This window comes from Lepidothrix coronata, unplaced genomic scaffold (genome assembly GCF_001604755.1).
Source record: "Lepidothrix coronata isolate B3197 unplaced genomic scaffold, Lepidothrix_coronata-1.0 Scaffold22, whole genome shotgun sequence".
Classification (NCBI taxonomy): domain Eukaryota; kingdom Metazoa; phylum Chordata; class Aves; order Passeriformes; family Pipridae; genus Lepidothrix; species Lepidothrix coronata.
The window spans coordinates 6613040-6629035 of NW_016690202.1; the positions used below are offsets into that span (position 1 = coordinate 6613040).

The 15996-nt window shown below is 44.0% G+C and overlaps 2 protein-coding genes across 16 annotated transcripts in view; one reads left to right on the plus strand and one right to left on the minus strand.

The window, feature by feature from the left end:
- KIAA2026 (KIAA2026 ortholog) overlaps positions 1-774 on the minus strand; it is an 89913-nt gene extending 89139 nt beyond the window's left edge. For all 15 annotated transcript variants that reach the window (XR_001873712.1, XR_001873714.1, XR_001873710.1 and 12 more), the window contains exon 1: positions 221-774. Coding sequence is in view for 6 of the 15 variants with exons in the window: in XM_017808116.1 (XP_017663605.1) it covers positions 221-771 (551 nt within the window). In the remaining 9 variants the exon portion in view is untranslated. The remainder of the gene's footprint in view (positions 1-220) is intronic.
- A 542-nt stretch (positions 775-1316) lies between these two features.
- The window catches only part of LOC108494051, a 39985-nt gene continuing 25305 nt past the window's right edge, over positions 1317-15996 (plus strand). The window contains exon 1 of the mRNA XM_017808130.1: positions 1317-1346. The gene's annotated coding sequence lies outside the window, so the exon portion shown is untranslated. The remainder of the gene's footprint in view (positions 1347-15996) is intronic.

The window sequence follows — 15996 nt, forward strand, 5'->3', positions numbered from 1 at the left end:
TTCCAAAGAGTTTTGAATTAAGATTTGAATACCTCACACTAGGAAACGTTCCTCACATGAAAGTATTGAGAGTTCCAGTATTCTGTTGTGGGGCTTTGTTTGGTTTGGATCGGTGTTTGTTCTCTTTTAACGGAATTTTTCACACAAAGAAACACACCCCCCTGTTCTACTTTATGTAAACAACATGCGGCAGGGAATCTACAGACTTTTCTACACCTACCGGGACAGCAGCGCCAACTTCTGCTCCAGCATCATCTCCAGCTTCTGGGCCTGTTTGGAGAGCCAGTGATCCACACCGTGCAGCCGGTAGCAAGTCTCCAGCATAAGCCGGAAGTCACACACGAAATCTGCTATCCCTGTGTACTGCCCACTGGAAAATTTCTCTTCCATCTTCAACAGCCATATTCCAGCTGGCAACTGCTGGAGGGACTGACCGCTCTTATGGCCCGAGGGGGAGCCGGCGCCTTCTTCTCCGAAGGATGCCTGATCCGCGAGGGGCTCCAGGAACGGCGCCGTCAGAGGCCGGTACTTCTCTAATAGGAACTCGCGCAGGATTCGGTATCCCTGCTGCAGCTCGGGACTCAGGCTCTGCTGCCAGGCGGTCTTCTCTCCGGCACCATCTCCCTCCTTGACGGGCTCCTCCATCCCGCTCCGAAGGGCGGCGGGCCGATCCGCCGGGAGATCTCCGCCGGAGTCCGTGTCTCCCGCCCCGGGCTGGCTCCTCGGCACAGCTCGGGCACCGCGGCGCTGCCCCTCGCCCGGCCGCCGCATCCGCACTGGGCTCAGCTGCGGACACAGACCCCGCTCAGCCCCCGCCTCGCTGCCCTGGCACGGCCCCAGCCCTGCCCCCGCACCGGGGGGCGGGACGCGCCCGCCGCCGGCGAAGCACCGCCCGGGCCTGCTCGCGGCCCCGCCCGCCTGGGGACCGCGCCCTCGCCCTCAGGGCCCGCCCCCTTCCTGCCCCCGCCGCCGCCGGCAGTGGCACCGGCGCATCCCGGTACCGGTGCGCGCACTTCCCGCCCGGCCGGGCCTTCCCTTCGCTCCCGAGGGACGGGCGGCGCGTGCCGGCCCCGCACGGCCTCCGGCGGGCAACGGGCGGCGCGAGCGGGGTGCGAGGGCGGGGGAGAGGGCGCGTAGCTCCCCGGGCGGGCACGGGAAGGGACGCGGCGCCGCTCACCCCAGCGCGCATGCGCGCGGCCGGCTGCGCCGGCGGCGCTGGGCAAGTGCTGTCGGACGCCGGGCGAGACGTGGCGTCATCAGAGGGCGCCGGGCGCGGCCGTGGGGGGCGCGCGGGTGGCCGTTGGTGCGCGCGCTGGCGAGGGAGGAGCGATCGCTCAGAGCGGGAGGTGGGCAGGGGATCTTATGCCCCTGTCCTTGGGCAGGGGATCTTATGCCCCTGTCCTTGGGCAGGGGATCTTATGCCCCTGTCCTTGGGCAGGGGATCTTGTGCCCCTGTCCTTGGGCAGGGGATCTTGTGCCCCTGTCCTTGGGCAGGGGATCTTGTGCCCCTGTCCTTTGGCGGGGCCGTGCGGCGTCGTCCCGCAGACCTCTGCTGCCTTGCTCTGGGGGAGAGATTTCCTCTCAAGACGCCCAGATAGCGGATTTGTTACCAGATGCCAGAGGTGTTCCCTCACTGGCGTTAGCCGTGGAAGCGAGACGGCAGCTCACAAAAGAGGCAGCAGCTCGCAAAAGCGCTCGGTTCTACACTCGGTCCTGCCTGACTTGCCTTAGGAGTTGGTGCCTGTGAGGGGAGGCTGCTCCGCACGGCGCTGACCTGTTCTGGGGGGTACTTGCAGTCCTTCCAGGTTTGCTCTCAAGCGCCTTCCGGTCCCGCTCACCCCTACACGACATCCCAAGGGACATTGCCCCGGCGACGGGGAACTCCACAGTAGTAGCAGTCTCCACAGTACTGGTACAAAGCAGCTGGGAGACAGTTACCTGTGTGTGCGATTTCAGTTTTTTCTTCTTCCACATCCATAACTGTACCAAAAGCTGAGGACACCCTGCTGAGAAAGAGGGAATTAATGTAAGGGGGCAAGAAAAACCCGAAGTTTTCCTTGATCAAACCTCTACTTCGTAGGGACGTTCTTGTCCATTCTCACAGAATCACAGAATGGTTCAGGTTGGAAGAGACCACAGAGGCACATCTGGTCCAACCTCCCTGCTCAGCCAGTGTCGTCCCAGAGCATATTGCCTGGGATTGTGTTCAGACGGTTCTGGAGTATCTCCAGTGAGGGAGACTCCACAACCTCTCTGAGCAATCTATTCCAGTGCACACTCACCCACACAGTAAAGAAGTTCTTCCTCAAATTCAAGTGAAACTTCCTGTGCATCAGTTTCTGCCCATTGCCTCCTGTCCTGTTGCTTGATACTACCGAGAAGAGCCTGGCTCTGTCCTCTTGGCACCCTCCTTTTAGATATTTATGCAAAAATTCTTCAAGATAATGCTCTGCAGAGATCACACCAGAGACCTTGCTCATAGTAGAGTTCTCTTGATGGGAGTAAATCAGAATTTGGAACATAAAGAAATCAAGAACCGCTCCCCTGTTGTTACTGTGCTTTCTCAGTCTAAGGACACCAGGAAGTCTCTGTTCCTTAAATCCCTGTTAGGTCAGAGCCAGCTTTCAAAATGCTTCTGTCAAGCCGATTTTGTAGAAAGGGCCTGAGCAGAGGGACAAGTATGGTACTCCAGCCAGAGTGCTTTCCCTGGAAGCTGTGCCTATTGGACAGAGGCTGTGCCTTTTGGACCCCCTCTAGCCCCATTTTCCAACACCAATCTACAAAGCCCATGTAACAGCCTATGCTCAGAAGTTGATCCCCAAAGTCCTGACATCTCTCCTGATCACTCAGTGATGTTACAGGTGCCCGTTTTTATTCTCCAAAGCCTCCTCTTGAATTGTAGACTCCAGAGAAATGAGGTCAGACACCATAGTGTGCACACAGGGTGTGGTGCTGGACCACAGGCTGCAGTGTGCCTCCACATTAGTGGTCTTGGAAGAGCCACTGTGCTTTGAGACTGTAGTGTCCATGCAATAGTTAACCCAAGTGCAGCCATGTGACCTTCAGGCCTGTGTTGTGCTGGGCATATCCCATGGTCACAGGATAAATTCAGCCAGCACAGTGCTAAAGGAGCCATGAGCAGCTCCCACATTGTACTGGCACCTCCGTGACTTTGCTTCTATCTAAAAGTGCAGCAAGGAGTCCTTATGCAAACATCCTTTCTGTTTGACAGTAGAAATAATAAAGTTGTTTTATTTTAAGAAAATCCTCTAATAGCTTGAATGACCACAGTGGGGTCCACAGACAGAGTCTTTGTGATGTGCAGAGAGAGACCCATTAGACCCATTAGAGACCCATTTGATGTGGCATTACACATCATTATGAAGTCTGAAATGCTGTAGGATAACAATTCTCTATTTCTGTACGGTGTTAACTCTAATAAATTGCATTTGAAATTACACTTTGCAGACAGAAACTGAATTCCTTTCTTGTACTGGGACCATAAGGACCAGCATGTTCTGGTGCGAAACAGGGAATGCTTTGTTGTGTTTTCTTTAATAACTTAACTCAGGAATAGTGTTCATCTTGTCTAAGTCCCACTCCAAGATGAAGCTGAAGAGCCATCACCAGAGGGACAGAAGTGGTGGAGGGAGTCTTGCAAGATGTGGGGAGATTAAATGAGCTATAGAAAAAGTATAATTGAAGATAATGGAAAAGAAGCCATTCAAGTTACAGTGGGAATTTCTAGTATAAATTAAATAAAACTAGGTTAAGATGGCAGCTCCTTTAGAACTTTTGTGCCTTTTGGATGCTTGGCCTGCAACTCTCACTTTTTGGTACTTTTGGGTCACTCAGAAAAATTAATCCAAACAGCCTCTTAGGCCTCTTCCAACAGGGCTTTCCAGCAGTGGCTTCCCTCTTTCCTTCAATCCTTGGTCTAGAAACATGAAAGGCATGAGTCTTCACAGTTCTTGAGATCAGTCCTCCACTGGATTAACAAAGGTCAGCTGTCCAGTAATCTCCAAAATAGGGCATTTCTTCGTTCAGGACTGAATATCCTTCTCCTATATTACAGCCCCATTGAAATGTCCTTGCTTGCAACCTCACCGCTGTGGAACCTGCTGGCAGCCAGACACTGTAAGAAACCTGTTAGCCATAGGAAATGGCAAAACAAAAGAAGGCTTACCAAGACTCTAGGCAATCTTTCTAACCATTTCAGTTGGACCAAAGATGTACTGTCAGAAAGAGAGAATTAAAAGTTCTTCTGGCATGGATACAGTGGTACTGCATCTCTTCTTAGAGAGCACTCTGCCCTGCATGCCTTGCTATATCTCTCTGATCCCTGACACTTATACCTATCTACAACTGCATGTGATTGCCCAAAATGTGGGAAGCGTGCTCCAAAGGGCGTTTTTTTCCCTGAAATATGACTTCGCAAAGACTAGAAATGGCAACAGTAAAGCTGATTTGACTTCTGTCAGCTAACTAGTTACCATCTCCCTCAAAGCCTGTAACGATTTCTTTGAGAAAACTGTCTTCTTAACGAAAGAAAAAGAATTTATGGGTCTCTGAAATATGCAGCTTTTTCAGGAGGAGAGAGTGTATAATGAAGTACCAAACCAGTATCTGTTTTTTACTTTTTTTTTTTAATTCCAAAAAGTTAGAATTTTTGATCAGTGCTCAACCTTTGAAAATGTTTTGTAGGTCTCCCCTGTGAGCCAGGTCTGAGATGACACGGAGGGTTTGATCATATGCTGCATATCTAAATAAATAAGTCCACTTGCTTTCAATGTATGTCCAGCTTTCAACTCCACTATTTTTGTACTTTTTAAGAAAGGCTTGTTTACCTGGAGGCTCATTTATACTTTCCTCACCAGTATCAGGTTGCATAATAAAAGTTGTTACTTCTTGCTATATATCTGGCCTTGCCTTGAGCATATGAGAACTTGCAGTCATAATTCTGCATACAATTCATAGACTAGGAGCTGAGGAGCCACAAAATGTGATGTTCAGAGATTTTGGTGTGATAACATCTTAGCTATACTCAGATCTGTCGCAGAGAACAGAACTTTTGGTCTGTGGTTATGAAAAAAATGAAGATATCAAGAAATTAAATTTCAGTAAAGAAAGGGGCCACATATAACAAAATGAAATAATATCCTTTATTGGGAACTCTTGTGTCACCAAAACATTTGAAATAGGATTTTTTTTCTAAGTATGCAATCAAAGTATCTTAAAAAATAGTAATAAAAAGAATTATACAGGAGAACATATCATTGTATTGATTTAATCTACAACAACTTTTATGTGTTATTTTATCTTCTGTAAAGAAAAAATTACATTGCATTCAACAAATGCTGTAATACACTATTTATGTACTTTCTAAATCTTGCCACATGAGTGCGCTGTCGAATAAAACCCATATACCATTCCTGCCTTAAATTAGAGGTAATACTCCTTTTCAATGTAACCAGTGTAGAACTCCTGGAGCAAAAGAAAAACACTTTGGAAAACCTATAAACAGAGGAGTTGTGTTTTACCATGTTCACTATTAATAATAGGAGCTATGACATGCATATCAGAAAAAAATATTGTTCAGAATAAATAGACCTGATAAATATTCTAATTTCTCTCCATACATCTGAATTTGGTCTCCAATTTTTGTAAAATGTCATGATAGAGATTTACATACATCTTAACCATAAAAAATAGCTGAAAGTCTGTCTACATAACCTTCTCAAAGACAGAATGTTACACTACATGAGCCCCTGTGCCTTCATGTTATCACGAAGATGTCAAGAAATTTTACAATTATGGCGTTAGCACAGTGTCTTAGGTGGTTACAGAAAAATGAAAACGGCAAGTGGATAAAAGTATACCGTGAGGAAGAAATGTGAAATGTGCTTAGGAAAGAACAGTCTTCCATATACAGTTCACAGAGGACAGGATGATCTTGGAATAGAGACGATTATTAGATATGACCAATATCCTCCACCTCTGATGAAATTTTTGAGTGAGGGAGCACTAGCAGGTCATGGAGGTCACAATCAGGAATCTAAAGTTAAGGGAGTATTTCAGGCTGATCATAAAATATCCACAATTTCTACAGATGCCCAATGACAATGTAAATATTGATGGTGTATATTATTGATTTGGGCATTATTGTAAAGTTTTCATTGTATGCCCTAACCTGATACTTTGTCTTTACATTTGCTTTCAATCTGAAATGAATGTTATTACACTACAGAGAAATAGCTAGTGGCTACAAATATTACATAGAGTAAGATGAACTGCTAGGCAAAACCCAGCAGTTTAACTCCCTGAATTACTTGTGACTATTGTCTATATTTAACAACAGATTATATGTGCATTTTTTAGAGATTTATATACAATTCTTAAAAAATGTGTAAAAAAATATTTTACTCAAAAGTTCTTAAATCCAAAGGCCCTCTAGCTCAAGTTGTTGTCTATTCTATAGACAAGGAGATATAGCATTTTTGTAAAAGAAGATATTACTGTTCCACCACCCTCAAAGAATCACTTAGGCTGGCAAAATCGTAGTATTCATACTAGGACACTGGAAGGTTGTGTCCTAACAGGTTAGAAGGTGCCTGTTTCAGCGTGTGACATGAAGAAAGATGGATGATCTCTGCAGCAGCAACACTGAACCAATGTTTAGGAAAAAGAGTAAAATTGCCTGTTTCTTTCTGTAAAGACCTGGACTTCCTGTGACTTGAAATCATATTCTCTGCTTCAGGAGTAGTAAAGAGGGATCAAAAGTACCTTCTGCCTTCAACCTTCTGTTTGGAGGAATGATCCTGAGAGATCAGAGAGCTGTGTGTAGATGAACTCTGTAGGATACCCAGAGACCTTGACCAGTAATGCTTGAGATTGGAGGCTGCAGGAGGCGTCACAGCAGGAACCAACATGATTATCTGCCCAACCATGCCAGATTAGCAGCAGGAACCTTCCTGCCCATGCCAGACCACAAGCAGAGGAGACAAGTTGAGACTTTGGAATGTGACGTGAGTGAATCATTGTGCCAGATAATCAAGTAGGGTAAAATGTCTAATCTCTGGTTCTGTAAAAAACTCCAGAGTTCAGATCCCTTGTGGGTTGCCATTTAGTCTGTTGCACCTGACAGCTGGAGACCTAGTACCTACAGGCTGATAACTAGGTCCTTAGCCAAACTGAAAGGATAACTGTTGAGATCAGGATGCATTTTTTCATTCAGCAATGTATGTCAGTTGTCTGCTATTCAGGTGCTAGTGTTCACAAAACTGGAAAGATGTGTATTTTTTTCAATTAAGCTTCCTCCTTCCACACCCTTGCCAAATTTGGTCAAAATTATCCAATGGGTTTAAAAGTGTTTGGAGAGGACACAGATAGCACAACTGCATAAGCCTCAGTCCCTTAGAAAATTGGCAGCAGGAGCTTAGTAATCTCCAACACTATTCATTTCCAGTCTGCTCTCTGTAATTGTGCAACACAGGAAAGGAAACCACAAAATTGTTTTATACGGACCTAATATTTTTTATGTGAAAGGTTTTGCAATTTTAATATATTATGACTAATTGCACAGCTGAACCTTGTTTTTCTTTGTTGTGGTATTATAGAAATGCCAGTTATTTCCCTTTCCAGTTGCTGAAGAGTGGAGAGACAATACAAGGATATAATTTTAATAGCAAAGGGAGATTTTGAGAAAGGCTAGGTGTGGAGATTAAAAGTGCACAGAGAGTCAATGTTTAGATGACTAAAACATTTGTTCCATTCACTGCCCATTCACTGCCCTTTATAATCATTAACTCTAAAGACCATATTCTACAATATCTGAGAAAACATATCATGGGCAAGGGCTAAAACTTCAGTCACCCAGATATGAATGTCTGTTTCTGATAGGGGAAAAGAGAACTTCTCCAAATATGTTCACATTATCAACAAGTCTACAGTATGTGTTGTATGTCACTGTTCCTTGTGGCTGGCATCAAACAAAAGAAGCTGTGGCAATGCTTAGTCACCTTACCGATAGACACACCTTACACATAAAGCACACTTCAAGACAACACGTGTATGGTACTGTACCAGTCTATCAATGAGGAATAGTGGAAAGTCTGGGCAATATTTGAAAAGTATAAATTAAAAGGATTACCTGTACAATACTGATTCTTGTTTTAGAGTGTTGTCAGAAAGTTGCGGGAATCTATCACTAAAATTTCGTTAAAATGTAACAGTCTTCAGTCTCATCCAACCACATTTCTTTTGTACTTCTGTTCTGATTCTACATTTAAAGAGAAAATACAATTCTTTCCAAGTAGGAGATATAGAAAAGTCAGAATAAGTAAATTAATCAATATAAAAATTAGTATTTCTTTAATATTGATTTCACAGAATTATAGTATAATTGAGGTTGAAACAGACCTTTGCATGTCTGTTGCCTCCATGCTCCAAGCAGGGATGACTAGAACTGCTTGCTCAGGGCCTTGTTCATTTGGGTTTTGAGTATCTTCAGTGATGGAGGCTCCACAACAATTTTGCATGTAATAAAGATATACTACTGTGGTCCAAAAAGGTATCCTGACAGCCTCCTTATTTTCCTCTATTTGCAATTGAAGTACATGGCACCACAGGGTGTTAGAAACCTAGAACTGTAGAATATTCTGGGGACCCACAAGGATCATCAGGTCCAACTCTTAGCTGTGCACAAGATCACCCCAAGAGTCACGCTATGTGCCTGAGATTATCATCCAAACGCCTCTTGAACTCTGTTGGGCTTGGTGTTGTGATCCCTTCTCTGGGCAGCCTGTTCCAGTGCCTAACCACCCTCTGGGTGAAGAACCTTTTCCTAATATCCAACTTAAATCTCCCCTGGCACAACTTCATATGGTTCCCTGTCACTGGTCACCACAAAGAAGAGATCAGTGCCTGTCCCTCTGCTTCCCCTCACCAGGAAGTTTTAGACTGCAGTGAGGTCTCCCCTCAGTCTTTTCCAGGCTGAACAAATAAAGTGACCTCAGTCACTCCTTGTATGGCTTCCATATATTAGTGTGCAGTGGACCCCTTTTGCTGAACCCCTTCTATGATCCTGTATGTCTCTAGCAAGTACAGGGAGGACTCTTCTGTGATCTCAAGTTCAAGAGGCATCATCCTTCTCTTATTCCTGGAAGCACCAAAAATAATGTAACCCGTAATGAGTAAAAAGCATCTACAGTAATATTCAGTGTACTGACTTTCAGGAAGAATTCCTTCTGCAATGGTGGGTATTAGTCTGTTCAAGAGTATTCTTGCCAGGATTTTGCCAGCAATGGAGAGCAGAGTAATACCACGGTAATTTGAGCAATCACGCTTCCATCAACGCTGCCTCCGTACAATCCTAAACATCCACTGGTCAGATTATGTGACCAACACATCTGTTTTAGAACAAGCAGCTGTCACAAGCATTGAGACCATGTTGCTGAGAACACAGCTGCGCTGGGCAGGGCACATCTCAAGGATGAAGGACTACCACCTCCCTAAGATCTTGCTTTACAGTGAACTTGCCTCCGGCTGCCGCAAGAGAGGAGCCCTGAAGAAAAGATACAAGGACTCCCTAAAACAACATCTCAGCCTCAGCCACACTGATCTTCATAACATGTCTACTCTGGCCACAAACCGGGAGGCCTGGAGACACACCATCTATAACACTGCCGTTTCCTTTGAGAAAACACGCAGGATCACTCTTGAAGAGAAAAGACAACGCAGAAAGAACCGTGTATTGCAGAATACACCATCTAAGGAGTCTTTCTGCTGTGCCTTTTGCAATCGGATATGTCTGTCTCATATTGGCCTCATAAGTCACCAGCGTGCCTGTAACAAACGTGTATAGTGCCTTCCTAAATCTTCGTTCGCGAAGCCCAGCCATGAAAAATGAAAAAATATTCAGTGTAAGAACTTGACTTCAAGAAGTGTTAAAAGGTAGTAAGATGGCATCGAAGCAGAAGCAGTTTTCATTTATACAGCACCATTTTTCCCTTTTGTGTGTGTGTTTTTAACAATAAGTTCCAAAAAAATTGTAGATTTTGCAGCAGTGGTCAGTTATAAGCATTATGTCATTAGACTTCTGTTGTACACCGAAACATGTGGAGGTTTAAATAAAAGCCTGATGTTCTGAGTAGAAGTCTTCACTGTACAGTAGAAGAGAATTATTTAACAACAGTTTGGAAGTCCTGGAAGCAATAGATAGGCTACAGTAGACTCCGTTTACTCCTATATATGTCTTTGGCATGCCATGTTAACAGGATGCAAAACAAGATAAAGTTGGAAGTTAAATGCTTATGTTATAATGTTCTTAGAATACTAAAAAAATCAACAGTTTCCATGAAAAAATGTTTTGATAGGTTACCATGTCAGTTTGTATCAGTAATAAAATATATTACTGCTAATTATATTTGCTTTGGTATCTTCATGCCTTCAGGGGAGAAAGACTTCAATGTGAAGAAAAACAAGAACTTATACAAATGTTAATATATATTCTGATCCAATGAAAATGCAATCAATATTTTCTATTAGTAAGTCTCCAGATACTAGAATAGAAACCCTATATTCAAAACTAGAGCAAGTTTTTTTGACCTGACATCTCCTAAATCTGACAACCCTACCTTTCACATCTGTTTTAATGTGTTCAATCACTTTTACAGAAAATGCTTTGGATAGGCTTTCTTCACAGTATTACTACTTGTGATTAAACTTTTCCCCAGTGTAAATCTAACTATACACTGGAGTCAGAATTAGAAATTAGTTTTTTATATCTGATCTTTTTGTCTGGTGCAGTCCATTGGCTATGTTTCTGTTTTGTTCCAGCTTGAGATACTTTGAGTTAGGTTTCCTGCAAATTATTTGCAAATTAACTGGCTGATAAAATGCAATTGCTGATATTTAATGCATGCTAAATATTATTCATGCAGTAGCATGTGGTACCAGAACTTTTTCTTCTTCTCTTTCCTGCAAATACTGACTTTTTGCAGATGAATATCTCAAACCAAAAAACAAACCAGCTTTAGGTAGTTGTTTCCTTTATTACTTTCCATACCAATATTTACACTAAAACTAATTTTTTAGTAATTTTATTTATGTTTTTCTCTGTATCACTACTTTCTAGAGGCAGTTGGATTTCAAGATAATTTAATATGACATATTAATTTAGTTTGATGAGAATTTTTAAGATTTGTCCAGTGATGGACTGAACCTAATGTTGCAACTGTAGGGATACAGTTAAAAGAAGGGAAGGGAAAGGGAGACATAGATGACAAAGAGCATTGTGGGGAGGGCAGTGTTGAAGAGAGGCAGAGAACGGAAAATGCTTCCCAGTGGCCAGCCTAGAATTGAAGTGTGTGAGGCATCCCAGATGAGTGTCCTCCCCTGTTTTCCTCTCAAGTGGGTCAGGTGGCCTCCCTCATAGTACTTCTAACATGGTAACTTGGTATTTTTCTTTAGGATCTCCATAAAATCTGCTTTGGTTGTTCCTGCTTTTGATGCTGTTATTGCTGATGGGAGCAATAAAACAGTAAAATTTTAAATCAACTGTAAAGGTTAAGATGGAAGATCAGCTGCAATGTGGAGGCACCCTCAATATTTCTATGGCCTAGTCTAATAATTGGTTTAAGATAGTTTCTTTTTTTTTGTGGCACCTGATGGCATATGTTATTATTTAGCTCTTTTAGAGCCTTGCTGGTGTAGTGCATTACACATACAGTACGAAGAGTATGGTCACACAGTTGCTTATTTAAAATAAGAAATTGTTCTGTACTGTGGCTATAAGGACAACAAACACCTCACTTAAACCTGGAATTTTACCTCATGACCCATATGTAGCCTGCAAGCATGGTTCATGTGATATGCAGTCTATATCTTAAAAGCTGGATCCATCTGCTCCCTACCAAAAAATGCAGCTGCCCCAGCATCTTTGGATTTTGACTCAGTATAGTCTCTGAACAACTGCATTAAAACAAATGAAAATGCTTTTGCTGCATCATACATTTTTCATTGTGTTTGTCCTTGTCATGGTTTAATCCAGCAGGTAGCTAAATAGCACACAGCTGCACGCTCACTTCAACCACCACCCTTCCCCAACCCCCAGGATGGAGGAGAGAACCGAGGGGGAAAATAGTAAGATTGATGAGTTGAGATAAAGACAGTTTGATAGGACAGGAACAGCAGGGAACATAGCAATATTTATACTAGTAATGGTAGAAGAATAGAGTATACGAAACAAACGATGCACAGTGCATCACCACCCACACTAACTGATGCTCAGCCAGTTCCCAAGCAGCAGCCCCCTGCCAGCATTTCCCTTAATTTATATACCGAGCATGATGCAATATGATATGAAATATCCTCGAGATAGCTGGTGTCAGCTGTCCCAGCTGCGCCTCCTCCCAGCTTTTTGTGCCCCAGGCTCCTTGATAGTGTGGCAGTGTGAGAACCTGAAAAGTCCTTGGCTTGATGTAAACCCTGCTCAGCACTAACTAAAACATCAGAGTGTTATCGACATTGTTCTTATCCTAAATCCATAACACAGCTATACACACTATACCAGCTACTAGGGCAAAAACAATATTCTATACCATTTAAGTAATGCTCTTTCCAATGCATCCTTTCCCATCTTTTGATACATACACACAGATATTATTCCTGTATCATCCCTCTAAAATGTTCATTGAGCCAATTTAATCCATGACTTTGGGCTTCATTTGTCATAGTAGACTTTTAAGGCTGGAGAGATGGTTTGTGGTGTTGGATTGTTGCGTGTTGAAGCCACTTCTGGTTCCATCACCACTGTTCTATCATTGCTGCACTTTGCCCAGTTTCTTCAAGAGTCATTTTTCATTAAGCCGGGCAATTTTTACTGCAATACCATCGATATGGCATATAGCAACCCTAGTAGTGATGGCATACAATCTTATACAGCAGTTAACATCACACGGTGCTGATCATTGCCTGCTCTCAGCCAGAATCAAATCCTTTTGAGATGCGCATCAGAGTTCCTCATCCTTCCACATTACCAATCAAGTGCACCCAGATCCTTGAGTGAAAGCCACCCCATGAATGGGTTTGCCTTTGCCCATGTTTATATTTCAGCCAAGGTTCTCCATACCACAGAGGCTTTACCCGCTTGGCCTGCTTGATTGCAGCATGTTTCACATCCATGGATAACCTGGGAGATTATGTCTATGGTAAGTCCAACCCTCAATCACAAGACAATCTGTATGTTGCATCTCTTCCTTGATGGCCCGAGGTACCATGGGCCCAGCAAGCCAGAAATAAGTCAGCCTTATGTTGCCAGTCCAAATCCACCTGAGACACTTCAATCCTACCAGCCTGATCTCCCTGGTGGTTCTTCGAATGTTCTTCAGTGGCCTGACTTCTGGGTATGTGAGCATCTACATGACACACTTTTACAACCAGGTTCTCTACCTGAGAAGCAATACCTCACCATAATTCAGTATCTCTGGTGGGTTTACCTCTGTGCTGCCAGTTGGTTGATCTGTTTGCATTGCTGTAGCCGCTTCCGAAGAGCATTTGCCACCATCCATGAATCAATATAGAGGTAAAGTACTGGCCATTTGTCTCATTCAGCAATGTCTAAAGACAGATGGATAGTTTTATCCTCTGTAAACTGACTTGATTCACCTTCAGCAGTGTCCTTCACCTCGTGTCCTTCAGCAGTTTCTGCAACTTGTCTTGTGGGACTCCAAAGAGCAGTGTTCCACCTTTGTTGTTTTCCTACAATATGACCCATTAGTGAGCAGGGCATATTGCTTTTCATTTTACGGTAGTTCATTGTACAGTGAAGCCTTTTCAGAACCCGACTCTTTCCTGGCTATACCCTGAAATCTTTGCTGTCCAACCAGTCCATATTTACTTCCAAAATTCCTGGATAACTGGTGTCCGCTATTCAAAATCATTGTGTGATCAGTACAACCCACTTACTCCACATAGCATCAATTGCATGGTATGTGTAAAGGGGATCCTCCCTTTGAACTTCCAGCCCAACACAGGAAGTTGTGGGTGCCAGAAGGAGCTGTGCTTCAGTATCAATCACTTCTGAAGCAGCTTGAATGCCTTCACATGCTGCCAATTATTTCTTTTTCAGTTGGAGTATAGAAGGCCTCTGATCCTCTGTATCCCCAACTCCAAAAGCTTAAGAGTATACCTCAAGTCTCCCCTAGTGCTTTCTGCCAGAGGCTCTAGGTAGGGCTATTCTCCCCAGCTGCATTATAGAGCACATTTTTTATGTCTTGCTCTGGCCCAAACGGCCTGAGGGCTACTGCATGAACTGTTTACGGTTTGATTTATTCAAAGGCTTGTTATTTCTCGGGGCCCCATTTGAAACTGTTCTACTTCTGGACTGACAATCAGACTGTAATTTGAAATATGCATTCTCCCTAAGTCCACAAAACCTAAAAACCTTGTGTTTGTTTCTTGTGGAGGCATCGCTGTTATCTTGTTAATTACATCCATTGAGGTATGATAATGTCTTTTTGCTATTTTTTTCCTAAAAACTGGATCTCCTGTGCAGGTCCCATGACCTTACTTTGTTTTATGGCAAAACCATATTTCAGAAGAATTTGGGCTATTTTCTTCCCCTTATCAAAACCGACTTCTGCTGTACTCATGGTATCATCAATGAATTGCACATGTTCCAGAGCTTCTCCCTGTTCCAGTGCAGTCTGGATTAGTCCATGGCAGATGGTAAGCCTGTGTTTCCACCTCTGAGGCACTCACTTCCAGGTTTTCTGAATGCTGCTCCGGGTAGTGGAGGCAACTGTGGCAAAACTGTAGCCTGCACTCTGCCACTGAAAGAACGGAGAAAAATGTATTGGCAATGTTGATGGTGCCACCATGTTATGGTTTAGCTAAATTTCTCCATACCATCACGTGGTTCTGGAGAAGCACAGGGGGATAGCCCCTTTCCCCTCAGGGTGCAGGGAGGGAAGAGGGCTCCTGCTGGGAAATATGCTGTGAGAACTTAACAGAATAAAGCTGCTAACATGACAGAACCTGGTCCTCTTTGGTTCCTGGGACTGCTTCCCCTGGAGCCACCTCACTGCCACCTCAGTGCCATGTGGCACCTGCCAGACTCACAGTGTCTCTGCCCACAGACACTGCTCCCGTGTGGCTGCTGCCACCACCATTGTTGCTGCTCACATAGCCACGACTCTGCCCTGGCTACAGCAGAACCACGGGACTGAATCGAGGCTGCGTTGCCACCTTGGCGCGCAAAAGTGAAAGAGTGATTTTGGGTAACGTGTTCTCTGTTATTGCTTGATCCTTGTTTTATCCTGTTTTGTTCTCTGTTTTTAGTAAAATTGCTATTAGTTTTCATACTCCACTCAAACACCTCATAATTTCAATATTTTTTGTAATGTAAAGGGAGGAGTTTCTATTCCATCAGAGGTTCCATAAGCTGGCACACATTGTCAGTAAAACCACTTTGCTGCCTTGTACTGAATTTCCAGCATGGCTAATTCCCTCAGGTACGGGATACCTTTCTCCATGGTGGTATTCTTGCCTGTATGATATATAACATCTTCCTTGAAGGGATAACTTTCATTCATGTCTGACAAGAGCAGTCTTCAGAGGCTGAGGGCCCGTTTTCCAATCACTTCATCAGTGCCCCCTTCCCTAGAAAATGAACCCAGCTGCTTAGCTTCCCTCTGCATTAATTCCAGGTTACTGACCCTGTCATCCCAGCATTGGAGTAGCCAGGTGAAAACGTGCTCAACTGGCTGACAGGTGAAATCCTTTCACCTGTCCAGCACCTCACTCAGTGATAGGAATCATTGGGTGGTTCTTCCCCATTTTAGAGTTCTGACTCATCCTCAAGCAGTGGTCACCTATCTTCCTCCTCCACTTCTGCTTTCAGTATTTCTTCTTGTGTACAGGGGTAGCTGATACTGGCACAGGTTAGTTCTCTGGTTCAGCTCTGTTGTCAGGCCTGGAGACCTTCCCTCCCCACGA